At 34.4% G+C, this 16066-nt stretch overlaps 4 protein-coding genes across 4 annotated transcripts; 2 read left to right on the plus strand and 2 right to left on the minus strand.

Annotated features, from left to right (window-relative positions):
* Nucleotides 1–103: 103 nt before the first annotated feature.
* On the plus strand, nucleotides 104–5691 carry LOC106652036 (PHD finger protein 14). The gene is made up of 10 exons (XM_023458409.1): nucleotides 104–301; nucleotides 953–1242; nucleotides 1747–1908; nucleotides 1991–2317; nucleotides 2412–2778; nucleotides 2850–3124; nucleotides 3211–4330; nucleotides 4414–4555; nucleotides 4634–5029; nucleotides 5124–5691. Exons 2-10 carry the CDS (start codon nucleotides 1203–1205, stop codon nucleotides 5142–5144), a joined length of 2850 nt encoding a protein of 949 aa, XP_023314177.1. The 5' UTR covers nucleotides 104–301; nucleotides 953–1202; the 3' UTR covers nucleotides 5145–5691.
* A 3-nt stretch (nucleotides 5692–5694) lies between these two features.
* LOC106652022 (coiled-coil domain-containing protein 186-like) lies at nucleotides 5695–8167 on the minus strand. The gene is made up of 5 exons (XM_023458442.1): nucleotides 7078–8167; nucleotides 6736–7006; nucleotides 6317–6660; nucleotides 5812–6242; nucleotides 5695–5729 (listed from the first exon to the last, which is right to left on the minus strand). The coding sequence occupies exons 1-5, from the start codon at nucleotides 7659–7661 to the stop codon at nucleotides 5695–5697; spliced, it is 1665 nt and encodes a 554-aa protein (XP_023314210.1). The 5' UTR covers nucleotides 7662–8167.
* A 249-nt stretch (nucleotides 8168–8416) lies between these two features.
* LOC106652055 (COP9 signalosome complex subunit 8) lies at nucleotides 8417–9793 on the plus strand. Its single transcript, XM_014370793.2, has 4 exons — nucleotides 8417–8650; nucleotides 8877–8947; nucleotides 9045–9223; nucleotides 9299–9793. Exons 1-4 carry the CDS (start codon nucleotides 8591–8593, stop codon nucleotides 9550–9552), a joined length of 564 nt encoding a protein of 187 aa, XP_014226279.1. The 5' UTR covers nucleotides 8417–8590; the 3' UTR covers nucleotides 9553–9793.
* An 84-nt stretch (nucleotides 9794–9877) lies between these two features.
* LOC106652053 (methionyl-tRNA formyltransferase, mitochondrial) lies at nucleotides 9878–11497 on the minus strand. The gene is made up of 5 exons (XM_014370792.1): nucleotides 11122–11497; nucleotides 10855–11055; nucleotides 10665–10787; nucleotides 10426–10604; nucleotides 9878–10349 (listed from the first exon to the last, which is right to left on the minus strand). Exons 1-5 carry the CDS (start codon nucleotides 11319–11321, stop codon nucleotides 9985–9987), a joined length of 1068 nt encoding a protein of 355 aa, XP_014226278.1. The 5' UTR covers nucleotides 11322–11497; the 3' UTR covers nucleotides 9878–9984.
* Between the last annotated feature and the right edge of the window lie 4569 nt (nucleotides 11498–16066).

A 16066-nucleotide genomic window follows, 5' to 3' on the forward strand; every position in this document is an offset into this window, starting at 1 on the left:
CAATGAGCCTCTCTCAGTACGCAACCGCTTTTTGGGACGACAATAATATATATTACAGTCTCGCGGCCGTGTATAGAGCGCTAGCCGAGCGCTTCGGAGCAGCTCGGAGATCGTCTCGTCTCGCGCGATCACTGACAGTCGGTTTTTTTTAAACTGTCAAACGGCTACATTAACGCGGATTAATTCGTAAAGAATAATTGGAGTCGTCCGCGCAATCGAGAAGGAAAAGTTATACCAACGGTAGATTTAATCCGAATTATTCCATGTGAGCAATTGAAAAACTACAATATATCGCGCATAGGTAGATATAAATCTCGCTTCTTCGCGTTTGCTTCATTGCGGGACGCAAGCGCATCGTGGTGTGCAACAGCACATTTCTATCTATGAGCACTTGATACAAACAAGATATATCTATATAGGTAGATCAAAAGTATAAAAGAATTGGCTTCGTGCATTTCGGAGTTCGGGGATTTGGCTCGTGGCTTCGAAACTCATAACTTCTTATTCATTCAAGTTGTTTTTTGCCTCGGAGCTATCTTACTCAATATCGAAAATTGTCAAATCGAATCCTGCCCCATTCCGCACATGCACATACACATGCGCGTGTATGCTTTACATACGACTCAAGCAGGTTCGGGCCCACTCTCTCTTTCTATCTTTCTCTCTCTCGCTTTTACTCTGCGTTACGTGCAGACGGCCTTACTATAACATATCGTCAGTGCCTCTCACCCACTGCAGCGTTTTTTAACGCCACGGGTCGCGTGTGTGCTCCCAATTAGATTATCGAGTTTACTCTCTCTCTCTCTTGGTTCTATATAATTTATTCGACTAATTAATGTCAAAACTCAACGACGCTTTGCCATTGATACAGTGCACTGCTCCGTATTCATAATAGGGTATCGCATAATGTAACCGACGGTCAGACATATAATCTGTTTTTCGACGCACACAGCATTACATACAGCAGCAGCAGCAGCAGCAGCAGCAGCAGCGGCGGAGCAGCATATAGTAGTACAGCACCGGTGCGTGTGCGATTCGAGGAATTTTCTCTCTCTCGCTCGGAGCAGCAAGTTAAAAGACCCCGCAGTAGCAGCAGCAGCAGCCACGGGAAATATGTCAACATTCGGGGATTGATATTTAAATCGATATAAAAGAGCGTGGATCATCATCGTGCCTGCCGATTGATAACAAAATCAGCAAAAATGGCCAGCGACGACGTCGGCTTTTTGTTCAAAACTATGAGTAAGCATTTTGAAGTCATTTTATGTCGCCAAGTAGTTGGTTTCTTTTTTCTTTTGATATCCAAAATTATGTACTTGTGCACTTGATTGGTTAGATACATGTGGGGACTGATTAGACCCCCCGCTGGCGAACTTTAAATGTTGTTATCATATTGATAAAGTTCGTGAGTTTTTTTTCGAATATGTTTCGAATTTGACATGAAAGCATTATTTTTTGTTGTGAAATTAAAATTTTTAAATATAATTTTAAAATTATTGAGTTTTGTATATACTATTACTTCAACAAATCTCCAAACACATGGTGAGATAAGATTATGAAATGGCAAAACAACAAAGTATAACTTTGCTTTAAAAATTCAAACAATTAATTTTTTTATGTCAAAAATTTGAATTTAAATATTATGATGAGTATTAATTCAAATTCATTAAAACTTTAAGAAAGTCTTATTATTAAAATAAAAAAAGTTTTAAAACTTTTATTAAATTTTTTTCTTCTATATTTTAGTTGAGAGAGATCCTAAAAAGAGACGGGTAAAACCTATTGAATCAGCTCATGCGTCTCTATTGGATTTTGATTTGGGAGAAAGCTCAGATGATAGTGACTTCCGTATTGAAGATCATTGTGAAGAATCAGATGACTCTCTTGACTCCAATGGTTTAAGTAAAAGTATGTTCAGTACTTAATTTGAATATATTATATATTATTATTGAAAATTATTAAATGATTTGAATAAATTATGTATTTATAGAAGATCAGGACGATGACTCTGATGATGATTCAGATGATTCAGACGATGATGATGATGACGATGATGATGAAGAAGAAGATGAAGAAGGTGAATTAAATTTTGAAAATCAACAATTAGAAAATGGTTGCAGCAAAAGTGAAACAAATCATGTTCAAAAAGAAGATGATTCAGGAAAAGTACAAATACCTCAAAATAATTTAGTTAATAGTGGAATCACACGAGAGAAACTGTCAAAAATTCTGGTTTGTTGTGGCTGCTTGGGAGATAGAAGTGATGATGTTAATGAAATTGTTGAATGTGATGGCTGTGGAGTAACTGTGCATGAGGGTAAGTTATTTAATTTTATACCAAATATTTGCAGAGTTAAAACATTTACTAATAATACTAGCAGTGTTTTAATCATTTTTAATTGCAATTTCAGGATGCTATGGAGTTTCCGACGTTGAAAGTTTTTCCAGTACAGATTCTTCGTCGCAATCGGCCCCGTGGTTTTGCGAAGCTTGCAGCGCGGGAATAGAGGACATTTGTTGTGAACTATGTCCAAACAAAGGTGGCATATTCAAAGAAACAGATGTCGGTAAATGGGTACATCTTGTTTGTGCTCTCTATGTTCCTGGTGTAGCTTTTGGAGAAGTGGATAAACTTACTAACATTACACTTTTCGAAATGCCATATAATAAATGGGGAGCTAAGCCATGTTCTTTGTGTGAGGATACCAAGTTTGCCAGAACTGGCGTTTGTATAGAATGTGATGCTGGAATGTGTCACACATATTTTCATGTTACTTGGTAATTACTTCATTTTTAATGCATCGAAGTATTTGATTTTATGATTTTATTAACCATTTTGTAATATACAGCGCACAAAAAGAGGGCTTACTATCCGAAGCACACAGTGAAGAAGTTGATCAAGCAGATCCATTTTATGCCCATTGTAAATTACATTCCGATAAAAGTCTAATTAGGAAACGCAAAAAAAATTGGATGGCTTTGCAATTACGAGAAAAAATGTACAAACAAATGATTACAAAACCGGAGCATTTGCAGTCAGAAGAATATTTAAGGATACAGCGAAAACTAAATAAGCATCGCCAAAAGTATTTGGCGCACAGAACGTTAAAACCAATGCCATGGGGTAATTTTTTAAAATAATTGTTACTTGATCAAGTAACTGTATTTAAAACTCGTCATTGTATTGTAATATTATTTATAAACTTTCAGTACCTGATCAAAAGATGCCAAGAATGATGACCACCTCGGCAGCAGCTTGCAGAAATTTGGAACGCAAAGCCGAATTAATGGGCATCAATGTTCAAGTGATGGAAACTCAAGAGGAGCAGATGGCTTCTCTCGCCGATGTACATAAAAAATGGCACATACCGCCTGCATTTAACGTAGAATTTATAAGCTACTTTCTAGATAGAAATCAACGAACTTCACAAATGAATGCGCGATTCAAGAAATTAATGGAGACGAATTCGGAATTACTAAAATTGCAACAAACTCTCGATCAAAAGTACGACGGAATATTGAAACAAAACGAGTCTCAGTTAACTTTGAACGCGAATCTCCGGAAAATAATCGATATGTACCACAAAGTGCTCGACAGAGCGAATCGTTCCATGCCCATCCCGGTGATGGTTACCAAACCAAAGCCACCACAGCAACCTGCCAGAAATCCGATAAAGATCGGAGTGCTCTCGAAGCAGCGGCAGGAGCACGTCAACAATTCGTCAATATCGCACGTTCAGAACCACTTGAGCGAATCGGACAAAGCTCAAAAAGTAATACTCCAAGTGAGACACCAGTGCGGAATTTGTCGGCGAAACACCGATCAGCATCTCTTGGCGAAGTGCGACACGTGCCACTTGCACTATCATCTCTCGTGCTTGAATCCTCCGCTGACAAGAATGCCGAAGAAGACCAAGTCCATGGGATGGCAGTGCTCGGAATGTGATAAGGAATCGTCGAGCTCCGAAGTCGAGGGTGTCGATACTACCGCGCCGCGTAGATTGAGACAGTACAGAGACGCATCTAAGTCATTCGAGGAGATGGAGCCGGAATCGAAGGAAATGATAGTGACGAATAGCACCAATAGTATAAAAAGGACGTATTCGGAAAGTTTCAACGATTCGCCTAACACTAATTGCCAGAAGATCCGAATAAAATCCATAGAAGATAAAGATGTTAAAAAAGAAATCGCCGCTTCGGAATACGATTTCTGCCCGATCAGAGACACAATGACAATAAAGAATGAACAGAATCCGGAGTATCGAATGGCTTCGTACACTGAAAACTTCCACAAATTAAATTCGAATCGTAATGGAAAGAAACGCAGGAGGTTTGTAGTTTATTTGATTTAATTTTTCGATGAACGAGTGAGCTTTTTTAAACAAAGATTAAAATTTAACTTGAAACTTTCAGAGAAAAGCACAAGAGGTACTCTCCTGATATGATATCCGGTAGCACAAAACAACGCAAACGTAAGCACAAAAGAAAAAATGCTGAAATCGAATTGGACGGTGAAGGAAAGCCCCAAGAAGCACATCGGCGGATCACTATTAAGGTAAGTACTCGAATTTTAATGAAACATATTCTTGCGATATTTATACTAAATAAAATTTTTTTTCTCTTTCTTTAACAGATCAAGCCGATACCATTGCCTCAAAGCAGCATCGCGAACGACTGCACTCCAACAATGGTAATCAGCTCGTCGTCTTCCACAGTAGCGCCGAGCGTGGCTCCTTCGGAGAGCTATGCCACACCGACGTCGAATCATTTCAACCAGCACGTGTCCAAGGGCAAGGAGATGCCCGCGTCCTTGAAACTGACTCCCCAGAGCGCTGGAAGCGGACGAAAGAGCAAGGGCGAGACCGTGACTGTCACCTGCATCGTGTGCAGCGAAACGGGTACGAATCAAAATTCCGTCGAGTGCGACGAGTGTAAAAAGTCGTATCATTTCACGTGCCTCGATCCGCCGGTGAAAAAGTCGCCCAAGCGACGCGGTTACTCTTGGCACTGTGCAGACTGCGATCCAAGCGTAAGTTAATTCGTTTTGATTTACAAAGAGAAATCTTTATTTTTTCTTTATTTTTCATTTAATTTCATTTAAGTTTTTCTTTTTTCTTTTACAGGCGTCCGAATTGGAGAATTGATTGTTTGAAGCGAAAAACGATTTTTAGTAAATTTTTTAGTTTACTTTTAGCGTTTCGAAAGTAACGACTAAGTCTGAAATTATTACAATTAGTTACAAAAGTTGTATTATTTTTAATATCAGTGCATAATTCCCAATTCTATCGCAGTTGGTATTTATCGTTATGGATGAATATTGATTATTAATTTGAATTATTTAATTTAGTTTCAATTTTATAATATACTTTTATGAAATTCTCAGTCAGTAATCATGCAAATAGTTTCTATTTTTAATTAAAAGTATGGATATTAACGCAAATATGAATCTAAGATTTGCGTTGAATTGTAAATAATATGAATGGAGAATAACTCCAGAAAATGAAATCGTCAATGGTATTGATCAATTAATTGTGTTTAGATGTTATTATTTATACATTGTACCATGCTAATCAAGATTCTTATCAATGAAATTTCATTAGTCAGTAATGCATATAGTATTATTTGCTAACTAAATGATGTATTTTTAAAATCCTATTAAATTAAGATAAAAAAAGTTTATTAAAAATGAAACTGTTAATGTATTTTTATTATCCCGTCCAAATTCTCATCTAAAATTACAGTTTGTGCAACAGGATAGAAAAAATCGAATATGCAAAATTTTATACAAATATTATTTTTTATTTTTTTCGCGCTTTATTTGTACAAAAAATGCACTACATTTCTTCTGTAGAATTATATACTCTCCTCGCAAATCACTTAGGAGCTGCGTTAATTGTCGAGTATCAAGTAAAAGTTTAGCAATTGAATGAACCGAAAATTCCCATAATTGGTCGAATTTTGATTTTTCAATTGCTAAATTATTTTCTAAATCTTTCTTTTCTGTAAGCAAAGTTATAACAGTTTTATAAAAATTTTCTTGTTTAGCTTCTAACAGTTTGGTATGACTAGAAAGATTCTGATTTTCACATTGCAACTGAACATTTTTATCTGTAAGTTTTTGGGTAAAATCAAGTAATTCCATCAAACGTTGTTTATAGTCCTGTTTGTCTGCTTGAAGTTCACTATTTAGTAGATTTACTTGTTGCAGTTGAACTTCATCTGCTTCAATTTTACTTTTCATTCTAACAAATAATTATTACCATTAAACAAAAATATTTTACATAAAAATGTTATTCATTAACTACTTTCTACTTACAATTCAACTTCTTTGCAAATATTTTCTTTTTCATACAGGGTACTTGTTAACATTTGGATTTCTTCACTTTGTTTTTCGCATCTTATTTGCAGATCATTTATCTGAGCAACATAATTACCACACTGAATGTACAAATTTTCTATGGATACACTATTTTGACTAGTGGAATCATTTTCTTTCAAATCAATATTTTGCATTTCATTTCCTTCACTTACAAGCTTAACTGGACTAGCATTTGAATTGTCTGAAAAATTTCTCATTGCATTGACGTCATTGGAAGTACTTTTTGCTAAATGTTCCAGTAACAATGTTTCATATTTTGTTTTCAATTTATTGTATTCAACCTGTAAAAATTGTTTCGTATAGTAAAAAAATATTATATTAATTATTTAGTTTATTTAAAATTTTTATACGCTTACAATTAAATCATTTAATTTTTTGTCAGTTTCCTCTAAAGAATGTGTAAAATGCTTCAATCTGTTTTCCTTCCATTGCAACTGCAAGTCTTTAGTATTCAATTTATCTTTTTGATGCTCAATTTGATTTCTCAATGTTGTTATTTCAGAATTTTTTCCATTTATTTCCCCTGCAAGTTTAATGATGCGATCTTGCAATTGTTCATTTTTTTTACGATATGTTTCTCTTGAGCTTATATTCTCATGTAGCTTTTTTTCTAAACTCTTTATGGATCTGTAATATCAATAAAATAATTTGTTTAACTTTTACTGATTTTATCTATACTAATTAAATTTATACTCTACCTTTGAGCATCAATGTGACTTTTTTCACTGCCGGCATATCTGACAACCATTTTGTCTCTATCTTTATGAATTTCATCATATTTTTTTTGCAAGTCCGTCAATGACTTTTCCATTTGAGAACATTTTGAACATGTGGCTAAGCTCATTTTTATTTGACTAGTTGGAGAGTTATTTTGTTGTTGTTTCAACTTCTTTATTAAATCAATGTTGATCTTTTCTAGATGATCTTTTGAACTCGAAAGTAAATAGTAACTTTTGTACAAATTCACAATCGTATAACTTATTTGATCAGGTACTTTGGATGCAACTTTTTTTTTATGTTTGTAATTATTGTCTATAAATGCATTATACAGACTATTTAAACTATTAAAGAGCTGGTCTTTAAAAATAATTTGCATTAAATTTCTATCGATAACATTTGTTGAAACACTTGTACAATAAGGGGTGACATGTTCAAAAGGATAGTTATCTTGAATCATGTAAGAATCAATGATATTTTTTAAACACTCATCCAAAATAATTGTTGTTCCACAAGTAAATTTTTGTTTTTCCAGAACAAAATGACTTGCCGAATTGCTCCCCATTTTGGTTGCTAGCTTTATTTAAAAAATATTTTCTCAGTAATATTTGATAATTTTTTAATTAAAACTTCATACACTTCATATTAAATTACAGAAGAACAACAAGAAGCTATTGGAATTTTACCGTCTTAAAATTATCAATAATTTTTGTTTATTTGGTTTATTTTTATTACAAATTACATTGCACACACATACACACACGTTTTTTTAAAAGTTTCGTACTAAAAACGTTACGTTATTTGATAATCGTTTGAGCAGTGACATATGTTCCCCCATAATAAATCAATCGCGTTGAAACACAAAATCAATAATCGCAGCTTTTTCGGTAAATACTACCCTACACCAAATCTTGGGATTCATTTATGAATTAAATCTTAAAAATACTTGATTAAACGTTTATTTCACGATTATTTTGCGACAATATTGACAAGCACCACATATAATGGGACACTTGTCCGTAGTTCTTATCACAGTGCACAGACGACAAGCAGACCTTCGAGGGCTTCTAGCCCGTGATACGTGAACATATTCTGCAATCAACATTTTCCTAGCTCACTCGTGCGAAAATTGCAAAAGAGAAAAGGATCAATCGAAAAGTTCAACGTATTCGTAGAATCGATCGAGATCAATTTTCGCGGGTTAATCTCGATCTTTTCAAGATTTCGCAGAAAAATATCGGGATAATCGTGCTAAGCCGAGATCATGGCGCGACGACTTTTATTGCAGAACACACCTCATGTTTAATACCGGCTCGAAGTGTTATACAGGAGCTGAGCGTGTTGTTCGTTCATGTCAGTCTCGGTGCATTTTATATTATTCTTTTTTTTATTTTAAATAATATACCGTATATGAAAACGTTTCCGAGTAAATACACGCTACGGTAGTTTAATAGGCGATTTTTCGAATACGTTGAGCTTACTTATATTACGACAATGGTGGTGTTAAATAATCTCGAAGAGATTTTGGTTAAATTAGAGGAGCAAGAATTGGACGTGAGTATTGTTATTGTAAACAAAATTACTTGAGTTAGAATCTATGAAAATACACTGATTAAGGTTATAATGATTTTCGTGTGAAATTTTGCAGAAATGTATTTATTGAATATTTGATGACTATTTTGATGTTTATTTGTACCTATTAGCTAAAACAGCAGCAGCTTATTAGCTAAAGGTATTGAAAATGCATTTGCAAAAAATTAATAAAAGTGTTGTCTTTCAGAGCGATGATGGATCAGTCAATCCTGAGACGTACTGCCAGATGTTGGCTATTTATTTATATCAAAATGAACTGTACGTACTAATTAATTAAAAATTCAGTACCCCTTTTTTTAATCTACAAATGGTATATTTTTGTTACTTTAATAATATTATATTTATTGTATTATAGATGTCTAGCAAAATTTTTATGGCAGAGGATACCTGTAAATGTGAAAATGGCATGTTCAGATTTAAGAAAGATCTGGTCTGTTGGTAAAAAAATGTGGACACGTGATTGGGAAGAAGTTCATATTGCTTTAAACGTTGAATGGAATCCTAATGTTCGTGAAGTAATGCAAGCACTGAAAGGTACAGTTACTTTCTTAATAATGAAATTTTTAAGGATGCAGATAATTTATATCTAATTTTTATTCATGATTGTAGGAGAAGTACAAGAAAGAGTGCTGAAACTTGTTGGCGATGCTTATGCATCTTTAGACCTAGTGACATTATCAAAAATGATTGGTATGTCACTCGATGAAACTAAAGTAGTAGCAGAACAAAGAGGATGGAATCTTGTAGGAAACACAGTGAAACCCACTAAAGCAGTCCCAAAGAGCAATGCCAGTACAACAGAAACTATTGCAGAAGAGCAGTTGCATAAGTTAACACAATTTGTATCATTTTTAGAAAATTAAAATCATATTATTATGTTGATATGATAAATATTCAATGATACTTTAAATTGTTTCTGTCAATTGAAAAGTTCTTTGAATTATCATTATTTTTATCTTTTTAACTATTATTCAATCACTATTCTGTTTTTGATTTGATCATCATTGAGTCTGTTTCAAATTGATAATTTTTTATGTATTGTGTATAGAGAAATTCCTAAACTTCTGATCATCAGAAAAACATAAGTAGTGATTAATTCATTCAGAGTAAAAGAATTACACACATCTTCTTATCTTATGATATCAATTGTTATAAGGAAATACAATAATAAGTTAACAATAGAAACAATTTTTCTTAAAGAATCTGTTCAATAATTATTATATTTACAAGTTACTATAAATATGTACAAATGATTCATCGTATGAATATACTGTAATTAAGTATTAAATACTTTTTCAACCAAACAAGCAATATTTCTCTTTTGTATTCATTATATATCCTGAACCAAAAGCTTGAGAATTCAATGGTCGATGATCAGGAATAACAATTTTTTCTACAGACACCCAAGTATCATCTTTACAACAAACATAAAGTTTCTTTGTACTTTTATCATAAACTGTTAAACCAGGAGTTTTTTCATGTACATGAGGTATATTACTAGTGTCTGTGACCAATTTCACATTCAAAATTTTTACTGGCACATTATTGAAATAAGTTCTCAAGGGATAAATACCATTTAAACCCCTTTGTAAATCACAGACATTTTTAGCGGTCATAATTGCCCAGTTGACAAAAGAAGTATCTTTGGTAATTTTAGGAGCTAAAACAAAATGAATATATTAGGAGGATGATTGAAAAATAAATTACATAGTTGTTCATTTTGAATAATTATATACCATAGCTGACTTCTTTTTCATCTTGTGATTGTGCTGAATTTAAAATATTTGGGAGTTTATCAACTGTCCTTGATAGTACTTCAGCACCTAATTTTGATAGTTTGTCATACAATTCAATTTGTGTGTCATCAGGATGTATTTCAATTCTTTGTTGCATTATAACTGAACCAATATCAAACCTAAAAATTAATTGTAACATTATAAAAGATGGAATAAATTTTCATCAACCTTTTTAATACTTTTTCGGAGCAATCTTCATAATTGATATTCCAGTGTATGTGTCACCATTGATCAAAGCATGACAAATTGGTGCAGCTCCTCTCCATCTTGGTAAAAGACTAGCATGGACATTTATCATTCCTCTGCAAAATATATATCATAAAATAAATTGAGATTTGATATAGAATGTCAAGTAGTAAAAATTATTACAGTGGAAATTTATTTATAATTTTTTCTGGTATCAAGTGGCCAAATGACACTACTATACCGATGTCAAATTTTCCTTCACTGATCTCTGGTGGCCATACATGAAGGGGAATTTTATTTTTTTTTGCATATTTGGTGAGGCAATTTTCTTGACCTTGATAAGCAGTGACGATTTCCAAGTGTCGAACTAATTTTTTATCTTTGCTAAAAGTAAATGCTACTAAAATATAATTTCATGTTTTGAATGACAAAGTTAAAATAGACACCTACTATTTAGAATGTAAGGCTTTTAAGCTTTCCGTAGCAAATTTATCAGATCCAAAGAATAAAATTCTCCAGGATTCGTCACTCGGGGCATTTGATTTCGCATTTTTTGCATAATCGCAAAATTTATTTTCACAAGTCACACTGTAAGATTTTATTCTTTTTATTGCACTCGCGAATTCACGGTTAAAAATCCTTCGCAGCATTTTCTTATTCTCGCAAATTTCGATCGTTAAACATCGACGAGTTTTGAAAAAAAATTATTAACTAAAACTAAAATTATTAACTAAATTTGATTTACAAAAAAATTTGCGGTTTATTATAAAAACATTGCGGCTGCTCACACGAGGTTATATCATTTCAAAACATGCAGACGACGTTAGCAAGAGCGAAAAAGCGACACAGTGTGGTAATGAGATAAGTTGCTTTGTATGTAATTTACCAGTACTCTTACAGCATATGTAGCGGGCTGCGGGCAACGAAACTGTACGCTCAAAATCGCGTTTGAAGTTTTTTTTGAAAACAGCTTTCGATATGTTAGGATAAGCTCGTTACAGCTCTACAAATAGAGAAATGAAGAGTTTAATTTAGAAAAGTTGAGAACGATAAAAGTTAAAATTGATCGTAAATACTAGCTCTTGCCGAATAATATGGGAAACTTTTTCAAGAAAATGAGTGGTGATTAATACGCTTATTAAACTTCATTCATTAAAATGAAACTGCTTAATTTTATTTTTTTTAAACTTTTACTTTTGTTATAAAAATGAACTCATTACAAAGCCTAGTTTAAACAAAATTGTTGCCTATTATAATGTTTTACAGATGTTTCGAATTGTTCCAACAAAAAAAGTTCTTTTTTCCATTCATTGTCTGCTCTCAAATTTATATTTGCCTGAGTTAGCACTTAGAAAAATAAACACGTGAAAATAAACATCTAACACAGCAGATTATTAACGGCATTCGGCAAAAGATTCGTCACGGCTAATCGAGACTAAAGGCTTAAAAAAGTATCGAGCGATATTTGGCTCGATACTTAAAAGTATCGAGATTTCATAATACTACCGAATAGTATATCTCAGTGTGAACAAAGAAATATCATATCGTCGTCGGGCAGTTAATTCTTGTCGAAAAAAGTTATTAAGAGTGACTGTTTAATTAATGTATTGCGTCTTAAAACTGTGACGGCAGAAAAATGTCCTCTAGGTCCAGTGAAGAATCCGTTGAAAGTTTACACGCCGAAAGCAACGGCTTTGATTCCGATGACTCGTGGAATCACCGTGGCCAAGTCAACTTGGAAAAATTGAAAAGATTACGTGATAAGGTCAACTGGAAGGTCAAAGATGATCGACGAAAATTCATCAGGAAAGTTGACGATTCTTCGATCTTCCAGTGGAAGGTCCCACTTCCGAATCTCCGAAAGATCTTCGAAAAGAGACTAATCGAGCTTCTTCTCTTGGATTCCATTGCTCACCGTTCTGGAGAAGGATTCATCAACTTTGTGATCGAGTGCGGCTACAAGGACGAGCCCGACCTCCGAGCCAATTTTACGTCGTACCACGCCGATACATCGCGCGTTCAAGAAGAGTCAGTACAGTAAGATCCATCAGCTTTTCGAAATTTACAACCGTTTCGACCTGAACTACGTCGACGAGGATGGAATGTCGCATTTTCACATAGTCTGCAAGTGTGGCCCGGACGATGTTGTCATGAAATTCTTAGTTCTCGAACAGGATCCGAATCAACTCATGGAAGAGACAGGCGACTCGCCGCTGCACTTGGCTCTGTCCGAGGGCGATCACCGTATTGTCCCAGAGCTGCTGACCTACGGCGCCGATCCGAATTGGGCAAAGAGTACTGCGACGAACTCCTGATAAATATGCTGTACGAGCACAGCCACAAGAGATACCTGCCGGTACAGGTCAGCGCTCAGGACAATCGGGGACGGAAGCCGCTGCACATTTCCCTGAACGACTGCAGAAGCGAAATGGCCATGGCGCTGTTGACAAACGGCGCCGATGCCGAAGCCTCGACGCCTCTTCATATGATTACCGTTTTGGAGATGACATGATGTTGCCGTTCTTCGCGATCTGCGACCACAAGCGTCTGGTGCTGAAGGTCGACGTCGTGGATAAGTTGGGCCGGACACCGTTGCATATTGGCCGTGGCGAACGTCATGCCTCGGATGGTCGATCTGCTTTTGAATCACGGCGCTGATCTGTCCAATTTCGGTTTTCCCACCGAGGCTCTCTTCGACGAGGGAATCAAATCGCAGTTTCACGATGCAATTCGGGCTCTTCCTAAATTGCAGATCGTAGCGGGCGCTCTGGCCTGCGTCCAGCACCTTGAGAGAAGAGGATACAAGCTGCAACGAAGAGACGCCCAGACGATCGTGAAATTGTTCCTCAAGCACGACGTGTTCGAGAAATTTGCAGACCTCGAGGAACGTTGGTACGTCTCTCAGCTCAGAAGCGAAAAAATGCTATTGTACTGATAAGTCCGGCTCTGTCGATCCACGACCTGATTCAGTTGGAAGAAAACGCCACGGAAGTACTCGAGGGTCGGGACTTCTTCGAGGCCTTGCGCGCAAATATATTGTACGCGCTCCCCCCAGAGGATGACAGGGCGTGCATCACGCACCTGTGCGAGAAACTGCCGTGAAGATTTTGCCGACGTTGGGCGCTGAAACCTATTTCGAAGCTGACGCGCCAACGTCTGCCGATCAGTTGTTGTAAAATGATCTTGGATCAGCTGTGCTGTTTTTGCTTGGCGAATGAAGCCCAGAACTCCAGATATTGTCCCTGTCATTGAATGATGTAAGTATCTGCAGCCCAAAAAATCACGATGAAAATTCGAGAACTCGTGCATGTGTTTCTGATAAAATTGTTTGGTTGTTAACACTCCACCAGCTTTTTAACATCCCTTTTTGAAGTGAAACTTCTTTAGTTTCTAAGAACATGTGTAACAAGAGAGAAAAAAATAAAAACATTAATTCATTAACATGCTCGGATTTTAATTTGTTTCAATTTTAAACATAGATGAATCTTTAATTAAAAATACTCTCCGGAACTTAAGGTACTTGGTACTGGATGAGGAACAAGAGCGAAGTGCCTAATTTTCAAAAATAGTGATAAACTCAATATACTAAGAAACTCTAATTACGCGATTTATTGAATAATAATTGCACAAAAATTCATACAGGAATATTCCTATGTTCAGTGTTAAATATATTATGCTGTAGTTTCTAAAATATTTCATTACTACGAAGAATTGTTTTATTATCGAAAATATTTAGCAATATCGCATAGTGTGTTTTATTCTTGCAACATCAAATGCCGATAGGGTACACATTTTCCAAAATGGAATTGACATTTTGAGAGCCTGGACCATTGAATGTGATAGTATTGAAATCACAGTCTAAAAATCTAAAAATATGTATTTGGTTTATTAAATTATAAGAGAACATAAGGAACTTGTACATAATGTGTGCCCAAAATGTCCCAATAATTACGTAATACAAAAATGTATGTACAAAAGTGTGTATAATTGCCAAAAAAAAAATTTTGTGAAATTTTTTATTTTTTGTGTTCAGCCATTTTTCAGCTACTTAATCTACTGGTGAAATTTTTTAAGATTCTTTAATTCAATTAATAAAGTTTGGTTAAATTCATTGGTAAAAAATTCTTTTTTTTAATTAAAGTACTTTAAAAGTTTACAATTACTATTGAACGTCAATTTCTTGTCTTTTTGGGTACCAGATTTAATTAACTCACAAAACATCTATTTGATTATTTTTAAAAATATTTCAAATTGATTTATAAAAATTTTATAAATTTATAAAAATATTGAAGTTTGAACGATAATGCTTAACTTGCTAATAAAATTGACATTGTTTTAATGCTAAAGGATCTTCCAATCAATTTCGTCCTTTTATTCATATGTGGCCACATTATTTTTTCCGTAACTTTCGAAGATGGACTATCGAAATTAAGATTTTTATTAATCGTCTTCATATAAGAGATTGGGATATAAATGCGCCGCAGCATTCTCTGATATACTTATACTGCATCGACCCGCTTGCTTGGCTGTCTCCAATCCAAAATCATTAGCTTCGTTGCTAATTAATGTAAAAGGCATCTTCACTTGCCATCAATGGACTGACACTTTATTCATCTTGAAATCTGACCTGTGAATTGGCTAAAAAACTGAACTTTTTTTAGGTCTAAAAATCAAACTAAAAATCCACAAGGATTTTTGTAATATTTCCAAGACTCGTTCAAATTTGTTCATTAAACATTGCGTTTTAAGTGCAAGGTCGAACAAAACAGCTTTATTCATATTAGGAAACTACTGTAAGTACTGGATTATAGTAAATACGAAATTATTATTATTTTTTTTTTTTAATGGGTCAATTTCATATTCAGTATAATGGCAAGCCTAATAATATGTAAAGACGTAGAATAACATCTTGTATAACCCGACACAACATAAAGTTTTTAAGATTGAGCTAAAAAATCGTGTTTAAACTTATTGCAATGGAAAATACTATAAAATAGAGAAGTATAATTCTAATCAATATATCAAAAGGATGTTAACGTTAAAAATGTATGCATTCAAAAGATTTCCTCTACTTAACCGATTGAAACACTGACCTGAAAGCTGCTATAAACGATACCGATCGTTTTATTATCTTTGAAATAAAATATGATGATTATATATTCAAAGTTGTAAATTTCGAAAATTCAATAGGTCCGCTTACCAAGCTGCAGCTTTCAATGTTCAAAGTTATTATTGGCCCAGCCGCCGTATTAAAATCTTTCATTGATCTTCTTATTATTATCAATAATAAGAGTCTAGCTTTCGGTGGATAAGTGTACCACTTGATGAAATAACTACGTCAAATTTTAAAAAGGTATACATATTATCTTCAATAATTTAGTAACTATAAATTTCC

The sequence above is a fragment of the Trichogramma pretiosum genome, unplaced genomic scaffold (assembly GCF_000599845.2).
Source record: "Trichogramma pretiosum strain Unisexual culture from Peru unplaced genomic scaffold, Tpre_2.0 scaffold13, whole genome shotgun sequence".
Classification (NCBI taxonomy): Eukaryota; Metazoa; Arthropoda; class Insecta; order Hymenoptera; family Trichogrammatidae; genus Trichogramma; species Trichogramma pretiosum.